The sequence below is a fragment of the Hemitrygon akajei genome, chromosome 3 (genome assembly GCF_048418815.1).
Source record: "Hemitrygon akajei chromosome 3, sHemAka1.3, whole genome shotgun sequence".
Lineage (NCBI taxonomy): Eukaryota > Metazoa > Chordata > Chondrichthyes > Myliobatiformes > Dasyatidae > Hemitrygon > Hemitrygon akajei.
The window spans coordinates 94,249,346-94,264,676 of NC_133126.1; the positions used below are offsets into that span (position 1 = coordinate 94,249,346).

Here is a 15,331-nt window from a genome sequence, read left to right on the forward strand (position 1 = left end):
CTACCATTTCCTTGTCCCCCTTAACTACCTCTCCAGCATCATTTTCCAGCTGTCCAATATCCATTTTTGCCTCCCTTTTACACTTTATGTATCTGAAGAAACTTTTGGTATCCTCTTTAATGTTACAGTACCGGTAGTTATTTTCCTATTCCATCTTTACCTTCATAATTACTTTCTTAGTTGCTTTTAAAAGCTTCCCAATCCCTTAACATCCCACTAGCTTTTGCTCTATTATATGCCCTCTCTTTGGCTTTTACATTGGCTTTGACTTCTCTTGTTAGCCATGGTTGTCTGATCTTGCTTTTAGAATACTTTTTCCTCTTTGGGATGTATCTATCCTGTGCCTTCCGAATTGCTTCCAGAAATTCCAGACATTGCTGCTCTGACACAATCCCTACCTGTGTTCTTTTCCAAATAATTTTGCCGAACTCCTCTTTCATGCCTCTGTAATTCCCTTTACTCCACTGTAACACTGATACATCTGACTTCAAGGAGAAGTCACTTATGATCACTTTCCCTAAGGGTTCTTTTACCTTAAGCTCTCTAATCAATTCCGGTTCATTGCACGACATCCAATCCGGAATAGCTGAACCTCTAGTGGGCTCAGCCATGAGCTGCTTTAAAACACCATCTCATAGGCATTCTAAAAAATCCCCCTCTTGGAATCCAACACCAACCTGATTTTCACTATCTACCTGCATATTGAAATCCCCCATAACTGTTATAATATTGCCCTTTTGGCATGCATTTTCTATCTTCCCTTGTAACTTGTAGATCACATCCTCACTACTGTTTGGGGGTCTGTATACAACTCCCATCAGGGTATTTTTACCCTTGCAGTTCCTTAGCTCTATCCACAACAATTCAGCACCTTCCAGCCCTTTGTCACCTCTTTCTAACAATTTGATCTCATTTTCTACCAACAGAGCCACACCACCCCCTCTGCTTTCCTGCCTATCCTTTCCATACAATGTGTATCCTTGGACATTAAGCTCCCAGCTATAATCTTCTTTCAGCCATGATTCAGTGATGCCTATGACATTATGCATGCCAATCTGTAACTGTGCTGCAAGTTCGTCAACCGTATTCCGTATACTGCTACAATCAAACACAGACTCAAGGCTGTAATTGCTGCAAAAGGTGCATCTAGTAAATATCGACTTGAAGGGAGTGAATACGTATGCAATCAATTATTTTGTTTTATATTTGTAATTAATTTAGATCACTTTGTAGAGATCTGTTTTCACATTGACAGGAAAGTCTTTTTCTGTTGATCAGTGTCAAAAAAAAGCCAAATTAAATCCACTGTGATTCAATGTTGTAAAACACTAAAATATGAAAACTTCCAAGGGGGTAGGTGAATACTTTTTATAGGCACTGTGTTGGCACCATTGACATAGGTAGACAAGGTGAGGAGGTCCTGAAGAGAGATCTTAGGGAGCTAGGTAGAAAGGTGAGAAACAGCACCTCCAGGGTTATAATCTCTGGATTGCTGCCTGTGCCACGTACCAGTGGGTATAAGATTATAATGATTTGACAGGTGAATGTGTGGCTGAGGAACTGGTGCAGGGGCAAGGGTTCAGATTTATGGATCATTTGGGAAGAAGATAATAGTGGCCAATTGATGGAATTTTGAATTATTGCTGTTCTGCCTATACACTGGATTCCGGTTAGTTGGATCATCAGTTTATCGGGGCAGTCATTTATTTGGGACAACTCTGAATGAAGACTGCCGGGATTCCCTTCATTTGTTTGGACACAATGCTGCTTAGCTGGGGCAGAAGACTTGCCAAACAGATTCTAGCTAGCATCAGTCACACATACTTGCATGGCTGTTGGACGCTACATTGTGCTTAAAGCAAACACTTTTAAAATAGTGTTAGTCACCTGTGTTTGAGTTCAAGGAACAGTGATTATTGTCACTGACAGCTGGCGAGAAATAAGCAATAAGACAATTCAGAACTGTTCTGCTCACTGCGTGTCATGGTCCGGTCCATGAAATCCGCATTCTGGTTTGCGGTCCGGTCCATGCTCCTTCTTCCAGATTTTCCGGGTTTCCCCAGTTTCTGTTGAGGCAGCTGATTCTCATTAGGGTTGGCTTCATAAATAGCTTCAGGATTCAGCCGCTGGCTGCTGGATTGTTCCTGTCCAAACCCCTGTCTGTGTCCCTTCCCTTCACCTTCTTCCTGGAGCCGAGCCTTGCCTTGCCCTGCCTCCGCCTGGAGCTTGCCCTGCCTTGCCTCTGCCTGGAGCCTCGCCCTGTCTGTGTCCACACCTTTGCTAGGGATGTCCGGCTGTTTGCCACTTCTTACTGACAGTAACTGGCACAGAACTGACTGTGTCTGTGCCAATGCTAGGTAGGTCCAGCCGCTTACCGCTACCTAGCATTGGGAACTGTCTGTGTCCACGCCTGTGCTGGGTAGGTCCGGCTGTTTTGCTGCTACCTAGTGTTGGGAACTGTCTTATCGTGTTCAGCGTTCTGTGTTATGAGTCCTGGCTGTATGTCCTGTACCCAAGGAGGGGTCCCGGCCCTACGTCCTGTACCCAAGGAGGGGTCCCAGGGTTCCATGTTCATGTCTCTCCCTCGACCAAGGCTCTGGGTTCTCGTCATGTCCATGTGCCTCGCCCAGCCCAGGAGTACCTTTCCCAGCCCGGTGCTGGGATTCCCTCGTCCTGTGCTGAGGTTCCCCTGTCCCGTCCAGGAGTCTCTTGTCCCGTCCTGTGCCTCTCCTCGTCCTGTAGCCTCGTCTTGTCCTCGCCGGGATCTGGAGTCCGAGCCAGAGTCAAGACCCAGGTTCTGGGTCCTTGTCCAGTCTCTGGCTCGGAGTCCAAGCCCAGGCTCCTAGTTCCCAGTTCCATGTCCTGGTTCCGCTATCCTCATCTAGTCTTAGCCCAGGCCCGGTATCCTTGTCTCATCCAGGGCCTGTGTCATGTCCTGCGTCCTTTCTTCCCCACTTTCCCTGCTTCCTTCTCATGCCTAGTCCTGTTCCTGGTAATTCAGTGTCTGTGTCTTGCATTTGGGTCCTTCAAGCATCCAGACTTGGAGATGCCAGTAGTGGTCGGGAGTGAAAAAGAAACTATTTCACTACTTCAGCAAGTTAGGAACAATGAAGAATTTGAAGGTATCAACAGTCATCTTGAATATTACAATGAAAATAAAGATTTGGAGGATGTGGTAGTCAATAGCATTGCACGAGGTGTCTGCACCAATTTTGTTAATTTACAGTCTATTGAAAGAACACGGCAGCAGACATGGTGAATTTCTCAGTGTTATAATTTGTTCTATATTTCATTTAAATACATAATTTGGGTCTCAGTTTGTCTTTTTAAGGCCTTTTTAACTATTTCCATGAAACTTTGATTGAGTCAGCCACTTAATTGGGCAAAAATGTACTGTTCCAATGAACCAAAATTCACTGTACTGGGTATTTAGAATCAGAAGTTGACAATATAGAGACGATATAGAAGCAAGAGTAAGCCAACAGCCAACAAGTAGCTGATTTTTCTCCAGCATTCCTCTCATTAAACAATATCAGCCTTCAACTATGAAGCATGGACTGGAACATAAATCACATACTTTAGAGAGTCTGCAGGGGGACCATTCTTTGATATTACTGAAATACCACAGTATTACTCTATTGAGGTTGAGGCTGAGGTGCACTGTCGGGGAAAGCAGAAGAAGGTATTTGGCAGAGGATAGTGTTTGGACAATGGTTCCTAGTTTATAGTGACTAATTTCAATGATACAGTGTCTGATACTGTGTTAATTATGCAGATATGTAGTCTACAACTGTACTTTGAGAATAGTAGAAACTGGGAAAACTCCCAGAGCTTCACATTAAAGGAGCAAAATACTTAACACAGGATGAGTACCCCTTATCCAAAATGCTTGGAGCATGAAGTGTTTAGAATTTTGGAATATATGAGATAGTTTGAGATGCTATTATTTCTGACTGAATTTATGTGCTACTGGCAAGCAGGCTTTGTCTTACACTTGTTCATCAGATACATGTACTTAACAGTAAAAATTATTACATACAATTAACATAATGAAACTATAATGTGTGGGGGGTAACAGAAACAGCACAGCAGCGTCGGGAGAGAATACCCGATGTTGAACATCGACGAACAACAGGCTCTCTGTCTCCACCCACGGTGCCACGTATTGATTAAAAGGTTACAGTACACTGTATTTGTATTTTACTTTTTTCAGGTTTTATGTAAGGAATGAAAACAATCAGCAATGTGAACTTGTTCTGCTGTTGGATTTCCAGTGGTGCCTTAAAAATGTACAGCCGTTATGTAAGGTATAAAAACAATTAGCATCGTAGACTTGTTCTGGTGCTAGATTTTCCTGATCAGCAGATGCTTTAAAAATTTAATGCTGTGCTTTTTCTTAAATTTCTGCAGCTAGCCTGTTGAATATTCACAATTACCTTCAATTTTTGGTTTGCCATGATAGATCTTTGCTTGTTTTATGATTAGCATAATGTTAAACACATATGTTCAAGCATAATGAGAAGCAGTAGCCTGGGCAACTTTACAGAGAAAAATACAAGGTGTTTGGATTATTAGTAAGTGGGAAGAACAGATGGCTCTGGGGCTTTGATATATACTGCAGACATAAATTATGATCAGAAATTCAGAAATATTACTAGCCAATTTATTCCCTCAAGTCATGCAGGGACACTAGAGATTTCCACTTGGGAATTCCAGATGCAACACCTTCTGTGAGAGTTATTTTCACACACCACACCCTTAAAAGCCTGTCCTCTTATCTTGTAGCCATAACCCCTCATATGAGACTGTCACTGGTGGAAACATCTCCACCCCACACAGTTCCTAAGGAGCTTACAAATTTCAAAAAGACCGTCCTTCATTTTTCTAAACTCCAGTGGATACTGTCTCAGCCTGATAATCCTCTCATAATAAGGCAATGCACTCACCCCAAGAATTAGCCTGATGAATCTCCTTTGACCTATCTCCAATTACAGTGGATTCTAGTTAATTAGGAATTATTTGGAAATTCACAATTAACTACTGGATTGGGAATTTCAGTTAGATTCCTGACCAGTATGTTTTGGCCCAATTAAGTGGCTGCCTTAGTAAGCTGAAGATTCAAGGAAATGGTTAAAAAGGGATAAAAGAAAGACAAACTGAGTAACAAATTATGAATTTAAATGAAATACAGAACAAATTAGAACACTACCCATAGTACTATAAAACTGTCTATTAGTTCCTAATAGTAATCAACAGAGAAATTTATCGAGTGTCTGCTGCTGTGTTCTTTAGATTGACTATAAATTAATAAAATCAGCGCAGACACCAAGTAGATAATAGACCACCTTCATACAATGTTTTTGTTGATTACTTCCTGCAAATCTTCCTTTTCATTGTAACATTCAAGATGATTGACAATACCATCAAATTCTTCATAGTGCATAACTTGTTGAAGTAGTGAAATTGTTTAATTTTCACTCCTGATACAGTATGGTCAAAGTTCCAGGTGTCAGGGGTCATGAAGTGTATGAAGTTACCATAACTAGAGAGAATGTTCTTGGGAAACTGAAAGGTCTGAAAGTAGATAAGTAAGCTGGACCAGATGGTCTACAACCCAGGGTTCTGAAAGAGGTGGCTGAAGAGATTGTGAAGGCATTAGTAATGATCTTTCAAAAATCTCCAGATCAACCTTTCTCAAACTTTTTGCCCTGGAGAAAATCTTGAAATAATTTTCGGGACTCAGGGAACCCCTGCGTAAAAATTACTTTATCTAGAGCCTACAGTATATTAGCATGATCAGTAAGTTGTGGTTATAATAAACCAAAAATAATTGTCAATGATCATTTGAGTAGAGAATGAATTTTTAGCAACCTTTCTTTAAACAGTTAGTTAAGCTTAACCTACCTTTTTTGAAATTACTCTTCCTTTATCTTTTATAAATTTTTAAAACTCCATAAGGCAAACATAATAAATTAATCAATTCTGGATGGAACAAGATAAGCACACCTGGATTTCATCATCAACTGAAATGAGAATGTATCTATCATTGCTCTTAATGCTTGATAAACAAGAAAAAGCTTGCTCACACATTTTGTAAGAAGTTGAAAACTGCAGCAAGATGTTTGTTGCTTTCCTATGAATGGCAGGATACTCTTCTTTCACAGAAATCCAGAACTTGTCCAGGGACAGGTCAGTAAATCTCATTTTGAGTGCATGATCAGAATGCAGCTAACAAAGTTCTTCCTCTCCTCTCAAAGTTAAGTTCTCAGGCTGAGCAGAAGATTCAGAGAAAGGGCCCCTCACCCAGTCATACACTCGTGTTGAAAGGGAGGAAAAAACTGTTCAGGTTTGTTCTGCAGTTCTTCCAGGTGGTTTACAATAAGGCTTGATACTTCCTGATATCCTTCCTCACTTTCAAGTCCAAGCAGCAGTGGAAACATTTCAAGATTTCCTTTTGCAGCATGATTTTTCCAAAGATTCACTTCCTTTTAAATCTAAGATATCTTGTCACTTGAAGTCAAAACGTTTTCTCCAGGGCCTTGCAGAGACTTGTTCAACTGGTTCATATGATGAAAACTGTCTGCTAAGTACCGGTAGGCTAGTTTCTACAGCCATTCTTCATCTTCAAAGCACTCAGCAAAATCTGGCCCACTATTTTCTTGAAAGTCCTCCTACAATTCATTGTTCAGCTCAAACATCCTGTTCAGAACTCTTCCTCTGCTAAGCCACTGGATTTCTGTATGTAGCAGGAGATTGGTGTGCTCTTTGTCCAGGTTTTCACAGTATTTTTTAAAAACATTCTTGAGTGAACTGGTCTCAAATAATTTGCTTCCTGAATTCTTTTACTGACTTTGACTTTATTTTCAAAGCTTTAATCTGTTTTGACATTCCAGTAATTGTTTAAAATAATCAGCATTTTATGTGTCACATGGTTGTGATTTGTAGTTAAGTGTATTTTCAATTTTGATGAAGCTATTGCTACATTTGTAAGTTGTTTGCCACAGACGAGGCACAATGGAATAGGACAACTTGGATCACCAGACCATGCCAAACCCATTGATAAGCAGCCTTCATTGTAAAGATATGGGAACGGCTGATTACACGCCCTCTAGTCCAGGCAGCATCATGGTAAATCTCCTCTTCACCTTCTCTAAATCTTCCACGTCCTTCCTATAAAGAGGTGATTAGAACTGAGCACAATATTTCAATTGGTGGTCTCCAACCTGATGGAACGAGCATCGATTTATTCAACTCCCAGTAATTTCCTCCTTCCCTCTGGCCCCTCCTTACCTCTTTTCCACACCTGCCTATCACTTCCCCCTGGTGCCCCTCATCCTTCCCTTTCTCCAATGGTTCTCTCCTCTCCTGGCAGAATCCTTCTTCTCTTGCTTTTGAACTTTTTCACCTATCACCTCCCAGCTTCTTATGTCATCACACCACTCCCCCACCCACCTGGCCTCACCTAACACCTTTAGCTTGTACTCCTTCCCCCCTCCCCCACCTCTTTATTCTGAATTGTTTTCCTTTCCAGTCCTGATGAAGGATCTTGTCCTAAAACATCGACTGGTTATTCATTTCCATAGATGTAGCCTGACCTGTTCAGTTCCTCCACCATTTTGTGTGCATTGCTCTGGATTTCCAGCATCTGTGGAATATCTTGTGTTTACAATATTCCAAGTGTGGTCTAACCAGGGCTTTACAGAGCTGCAACATTACCTCGCAGTTCTTAAACTCAATTACCCAACTAATGAAGGCCAAAAAACCATAGACTATCTTAATGATCCTATCAACCTGCATGGCAACTGAGGGATCTATGGACATGGACCTCAAGAATCTTTCATTTATAAAAATCACAAAGAGCAAAGGTCCTGGAACAGATCCCTGTGGAACACCACTGGTCACTAACCGCCACCCTTTATGACCCTCTTACTTCAATGTACAAGCCAATTCTGCATTCACTCAGCCAAATTTCCCAGGATCCCCCTTTCTTGAACACAGGAATTATATTTGGAAACCTCCAATTGTCCAGTACTACTCTGTTGGCCAATGTGGATGCAAAGATCATCACCAAAGGTGCAGCAATCTCTGACCTTGCTTCCCGTTATCCCATCTGGCTCCGGGACTAATCTATCCGTATATTTTTCAAAAGTTAAAAACATAGAAAACATACAGCACAATACAGGCCCTTAAGCCCACAAAGCTCTACTGAACATGTCCCTACCTCAGCACTACCTAGGCTTTACACATAGCCCTCTATTTTTCTAAGCTCCATTATCCATCCAGGAGTCTCTTAAAAGACCCTATCATTTCCACCTCCACCACCGCCACCAGCAGCCCATTCCACACACTCACCACTCTCTGCGTAAACAACTTAACCTTGACATCTCCCCTGTACCTACTTCCAAGCACATTAAAACTATGCCCTCTCATGGTAGCTATTTCAGCCCTGGGGAAAAGCTTCTGGGATCAAAGCTTCTCATTATCTTGTACACCTCTATCAGGTCACCTCTCATCCTCCATTGCTCCAAGGAGAAAAGGCTAAGTTCACTCAACCTATTCTCATAAGGCATGCTCCCCAATCCAGGCAACATCCTTGTAAATCTCCTCTGCACCCTTTCTATGGTTTCCACATCCTTCCTATAGTGAGGCAACCAGAACTGAGCACAGTACTCCAAGTGGGGTCTGACCAGGGTCCTATATAGCTGCAGTATTACCTCTCAGCACTTAAACTCAATCCCATGATTGATGAAGGACAATGCACCGTATGCCTTCTTAACCACAGAGTCAACCTGCGCAGCTGCTTTGAGCGTCCTATGAACTCAGATCCCAAAATCCCTCTGATCCTCCACCCTGCCAAGAGTCTTACCATTAATACTATATTCTGCCATCATATTTGACCTACCAAAATGAACCAGCTCACACTTATCTGGGTTCAACTCCATCTGCCACTTCTCAGCCCAGTTTTGCATCCTATCAATGTCCTGCTGTAACCTCTGACAGCCCTCCACACTATCCACAACACCTCCAACCATTGTGTCATCAGCAAACTTACTAACCCATCCCTCCACTTCCTCATCCAGGTCATTTATAAAAATCACAAAGAGTAGGGGTCCCAGAACAGATCCCTGAGGAACACCACTGGTCACCACCCTCCATGCAGAATATGTCCCATCTACAACCACTCTTTGCCTTCTGTGGGCAAGCCACTTCTGGATCCACAAAGCAATGCCCCCTTGGATCCCATGCCTCCTTACTTTCTCAATAAGCCTTGCATGGGGCACCTTATCAAATGCCTTGCTAAAATCCATATACACTACATCTACAGCTCTACCTTCATCAATGTGCTTAGTCACATCCTCAAAAAATTCAGTCAGGCTCTTAAGGCACGTCCTGCCTTTGACAAAGCCATGCTGACTATTCCTAATCATATTATGCCTCTCCAAATGTTCATAAATCCTGCCTCTCAGGATCTTCTCCATCAACTTACCAACCACTGAAGTAAGACTCACTGGTCTATAATTTCCTGGGCTATCCCTGCTCCCTTTCTTGAATAAGGGAACAACATCTGCAACCCTCCCATCCTCCGGAACCTCCCATCCTCATTGATGATGCAAAGATCATTGCCAGAGGCTCAGCAATCTCCTCCCTCACTTCCCACAGTAGCCTGAGGTACATCTCGTCCAGTCTCGGCGACTTATCCAACTTGATGCTTTCCAAAAGCTCCAGTACCTCCTTTTTCTTAATATCTACATTCTCAAGCTTTTCAGTCCACTGCAAGTCATCACTACAATTGCCAAGATCCTTTTGCGTAATGAATACAGAAGCAAAGTATTCATTAAGTACCTGCTATTTCATCCACTTCCATACACACTTTCTTATTGTCACACTTGATTGGTCCTATTCTCTCACATCTTATCCTCTTGCTCTTCACATACTTGTAGAATGCCTTGATGTTTTCCTTACTCCTGTCCACCAAGGGCTTCTCATGGCCCCTTCTGGCTCTCCTAATTTCATCCTTAAGTTCCTTCCTGTTAGCCTTATAATCTTCTAGATTCATATCATTACCTAGTTTTTTTGAAGCTTTCGTAAGCTCTTCTTTTCTTCTTGACTAGATTTACAACAGCCTTTGTGCACCACGGATCTTGTACCCTACCATCCTTTCCCTGTCTCATTGGAACGTACCTATGCAGAACCCCACGCAAATATCCCCTGAACATTTGCCACATTTCTTCAGTATGTTTCCAAGAGAACATCTGTTTCCAATTTATGCTTTATGCTTCCAAGTTCCTACGTGATAGCCTCTTAGTTCCCCTTACTTCAATTAAACGTTTCCCTAACATGTCTGTTCCTATCTCTCTCGAAAGCTATGGTAAAGGAAATAGAATTGTGATCACTATCCCCAAAATGCTCTCCCAATAAGAGACCTGACACCTGACCAGGTTCATTTCCCAATACCAGATCAAGTACAGACTCTCCTCTTGTAGGCTTATATACATGTTGCATCAAGAAACCTTCCTGTACACATCTAACAAACTTCACCCCATCTAAACCCCTCACTCTAGGGAGGTGCCAGTCAATATTTGGGAAATTAAAATCTCCCACGACAACAACCCTGTTACTATTACACCTTTGCAGAATCTGTCTCCCTATCTGTTCCTCGATGTCCCTGTTACTATTGGGTGGTCTATAAAAAACACCCAGTAAAGTTATTGACCCCTTCTTATTCCTAACTACCACCCACAGAGACTCCGTAGACAACCCCTCCATAACTTCCTCCTTTTCTGCAGCCGTGACACCATCCCTGCTCAACAGTGCCATACCCCCACCTCTTTTGCCTCCCTTCATGTCCTTTCTGAAACATCTAAAGCCTGGCAATTGAAGTAGCCATTCCTGCCCCTGCACCAGCCAAGTCTCTGTCATGGCCACAACATCATAGCTCCAAGTGCTGATCCACGCTCTAAGCTCATCTGCTTTATTCGCGATACTCCTTCAATAGCCAGCCCAAATAGACTGGGGGCTCCTCTCTCCATGACACTGAGGCTGTGAGACTGCCCCTGGCTGTTGTGCTTCGTGTCTGTGAACTTTGTGGCGACTTGCCCTGATAATATGATGAACTGAGTACCGAGGCTTCGGGCCCAGTCCGAGCTGTTCCGAGGACTTGGACTCAATGCCATTCGGAATGCTGTTATTGTTGTTGGGTCACTTCTACTGTTTGCATGATTTGTTTTGTTTCTCTTCTCTGTGGGCAGTGGGAGGTTAGTCTTTTTTTTAAATTGGGTTCTTTTGAGTTTCTTGCTTTGCAGCTGCCTATTAAGGAAACAAATCTCGAGGTTGTATGTATTCTTTGATGACAAATCTTTGAATTTAATTATTGGCAGAAGTTACAGAGGTGGGGAGTACGACTAATTGGAGAGAGCTTTCAACATTGGTGCAAGAGCCTGTGTGGTGCAGTTCCATCTTGTGGTCGTGCTCAGCTCTGCATCGAGATGTGAGCAGCAAACTAATCAGGCTCCGGTCCGGATACCTACAGATACCTGTCATTGCAGTCCTCAGCTCAGGCAGTGGGATCTGAGCAACGAACTCCCTCTATGGGATCCCGCCGGGGCTGTGGAAGCTGTAGCTTCTGGATGGGATGTAGGAGGGAACTCAAACACCTGGAGGTCAGAGTGCAGAGGTCTGGACTGAACCTCAAGGCACTGGAGCTGTAGGACACCAGCTGTCCACGCACAATGACAAACTCTCTCAGCAGCTAGCCGCACTTTTTTTGGTAAATATGAAGGCTTATACTATTTGTACAGGGAGCAGCTTTTGGACAGTACCATCAATGTTTTTGGAGTGCTGAACTCCACCTCATGAGTGTGTGTTTGAGCCGATCTGGATGCAGATTTCTGAATTACCATCTGTTTCATCTTTGTGCTCATTAAAGTGTAGATTGTTCATTTAGGGGAATTAAAATCTTCCCCCATTTTGGATGCTGGGAATGTTGATATTGGAAAAGCACAGGGAATTAGAAGCGATTCAAACATAAAACAGGCCAGGCCAGGTAGCCGGCTGAAAGCCCAATGTTTGGGCACTTTCCTCTTCATCCCAGTTGTTCTGGAGGCCCAGCTTAATCACCGTGAATTCCAGCAATCAGCAGCAAGGCAGGGCTAGCGGTTAGCGACACCCAGCTTTGCTGAACGACGCGAGGCTGCAGCCCCTGCTCCACAGTGCTGTGAAGACATGCTCAGCAATGGGTGGTGGTGACAGGTGATCTCAGAACGGCAAGGGCATTACCAGCTGCCTTCACACTCTCCTAATATCAGTGACTTAGACTGAAGTGTAAGGGTCACAAGAAAGGAGTTTGCTGGTGGTTGACGCCAACTGTGTGATTGAGTGAGGAAAGCCTTTGAATGCCTGTATAGGAAATGGAATTTATTGAATGACGTGTGAGATGAGTTTTAATGTGCAGCAAGGGAAGGGTTATACAATCAGGGAATAAGTATTACACAAAATGCTGGAGGAACTCAGCATATCAGGCAGCATCTATGGAAATGAATGAACAGTTGATGCTTTGGGCTGAGACCCTTCTCCCGGACTGGAAAGGGATGGGGAAAAGGTGGTTGGAGGGGAAGGAGGATGGCTGGAACATGATAGGTGAACTCAGGTAGGTAGGAAAGGTAAAGGGCTGGAGAGAAAGAAATCATAGGAGAAGCAAGTGGACCATAGAAGAAAGGGAAGGAGGAGGGGGCCCAGGAGGAGGTGATAGGTGAGTGAGAAGGGGTAAGAGGCCAGAGTGGGGAATAGAAGAGGGGAGAGGAGGGGAGGGGACAAATAGTAGGGCTCCAGTGAACTAAGGAATGGGACAGTTGGACTAATGGGATCGCTGCACTGGCAGCTAGCATACACCCGATGGCCCGAATAACCTGCATCAGAATCAATGCAGTGTATCCATAAATCAATAAAGGTGGAAGATAGATCAGTCGGAGCTTAGAAAGGCACAAATGATATTTACAGCTCTTAAGCTCTGGCACAGAGGAGCAAGAACATTCTGCTGCTGTACGTGACTGACTGTAAACCAGCTGGAGTACTGTGTACAGCTGTCACCATTTTACAGCAAAGTTACGAGGAATGGAAATCTAGTTTATGAGGAAGGATTAGATAAACATTTGGAACAGAGGAGGCTAGACAGAAGCCTTAATTGACATATTTAAATAACAGACCAACTAAGACAAAACTATTTCTGATGGTTGAAGGGTCACATTTGGGGACAAAGATTAAAGCCATTGGTAGGAAGATTAGTCAGAAAGTTGTACAGTATTGAAAGACTCTTCAGTCCACCAGATCTATACTGGCCCTCATGCCTGTCTGTATTAACCCCACTTCCTTACACTAGTTCCGTATCTGTCTATGCTCTGATCATTTAAGTACCTCAGTAGATGCCTCTTAAATGTTGTAACTGTTCCTACCTCCTCTGGCAGCTCATTCCAGACACTATTGTTTGCATCAAAAAGATACTCCTCAGATTCCCTTTAAATACCCTCCTCCTCACCTTCAACCTGTTTGGGAACAGACGCTGGCTCTCTAACCTATCTATGCCCCTCATAGTTTGATATAACCCTGTTGTGTCAACCCCCAGCCTCCCTCACTCCATGAGAACCAGGCCCAGCCTGTCCAGTCCCTCCTTATACCTCAAGCCTTTAAGTCCAGACAGCGTTGCTGTGGATCTTTTCTGCACCTTTCTAGCTGAATCACATCCTTCCTACAGTGAGTGTGGTGATTTCAAGTGTGACCTAACCGAAGATTTGTAATGTGATATCCCACTCCTGAACTCTTAATGAGAGGGGCGATGAGGAAAGACAGGCTTGAAGATCTGAATGGCCTAAATCTGTTACAATGTCTTTATTTTACAAGCTATGTCAGGGAAATGGAGAAAGCGGAAGGAAGTTTCATTGAAGATGTTTTCAGTTATGAGGTTTTTTTTGGTAAAATGTGCCCTTTCAAATTTACTTTGAAAATGCAAATAATCAACCAAATTAGGAGTAAATAATCAAAGCATCTTAACAATTAACTATGCTAAACCAGATGCAAATCCACTTCAGCAGGTTGCTTCAGCATTACCTAGAAGGCACGATGAAGGAATTCATTTTGCCTTTAACCCTTCATCATTTGGAGGGTTGGGGTTGATGGAAAAATGCATTCCATAGGAATGAACTCCTCCGCCACCCATCTGGTCCGGGCCCCAGACTGTCTTCACTCGGAGTATGCTGCGGGTGTGGAACACGTGTGGTAGATGCAGTTCAATTGCAGCATACAAGTTTGGATAGGTACATGGATGAGAGAGCTTTGGAGGGCTATGATTTGAGTGCAGGTAGATGGAATTAGCCAGACCAGGCTAGTACAGAGTAGATGGCTCGACAGATCTGTTTCTATGCAGAAGTTCTCTGAGACTGACTCCAAGGTGCTCCCACAGTTCTGTTTAGGAAGGGGTTCCATGATTTAATGGAGATGATGATATGGTTCCGAGTCAGAATGGTGCGCAGCGTAGAGGGAAAGCTGCGGGTGCTGTTGTCCATTTAGAGATGGCAATTTAGGAAGATGCTGTCAGCACCCGGCTGAGTGGGTGACGTAATACCTCATGTGGCTGGCACATTCTGTGGGAGGGGCGATAAGTGGTTGGAATGGTGAATCTGGTGTCTTGTCCTGGGTGCAATTGTGTTGAGCCTGAGTGGACTTGGAGCTCCATTCATTCAGGCAAGTGAAGCTCCATCACACTCACACGGCCTCAGGATTAGCCATCCCCTAGCTGCTCTTCAACCCATGATATTTATCTGGCTGGGCCAGTTGAGGTCCTGGCGCTCCAGATATTCTGATGGTTGCAGCAAGTATCTGAGATTAACTTGTTGTACAATTCATGCTTAACCTATTCACTCATTATCTGGAATGACTGCTTATAACTACAGTCACACTTACTCCAACCGTTACAAGGTGAACTCTACACCAAAAGCAACAGCATGTGCCATCAAAAAAGCTGTGTCAGTGAGGAAGGTCCTTTCTTTTGGTTTCACTGTCTTTGACCAATTTGAAACATTACTTATAGTAAAACCTTCAGCTACAGAGACAGGCATCAAATAGATTTTGCAAAATTACCCAAACAAGCTTTTCAGCAAAACTAAACTGCAACTGTTGTCCAGTGTAGTGGAGTGCTGACCTCCTCCACTTTCACTATGTCAGTTGGATATAACCAGCAAGTGTGTTTCCTTCAGCGACTAGGGTCAGCAGATTGGTACGTGCTGTAATACACTGCTCCACTTCGCCACCACTTGCTGCAAACAGATGTACGTTGCAGCAG

At 43.4% G+C, this 15,331-nt stretch overlaps 1 protein-coding gene across 4 annotated transcripts in view; it reads right to left on the reverse strand.

Moving 5' to 3' along the window:
- Positions 1-11,297: 11,297 nt before the first annotated feature.
- The window catches only part of eif2ak4 (eukaryotic translation initiation factor 2 alpha kinase 4), a 157,002-nt gene continuing 152,968 nt past the window's right edge, over positions 11,298-15,331 (reverse strand). For 3 of the 4 annotated variants that reach the window (XM_073040372.1, XM_073040371.1, XM_073040369.1), the window contains one exon: positions 11,299-12,396. In XM_073040372.1, coding sequence (XP_072896473.1) covers positions 12,273-12,396 — 124 coding nt within the window. In that variant the 3' untranslated portion in view covers positions 11,299-12,272. Of the gene's footprint in view, positions 12,397-15,331 lie in introns of all 4 variants that reach the window. The other variant, XM_073040370.1, reaches the window with a different exon arrangement.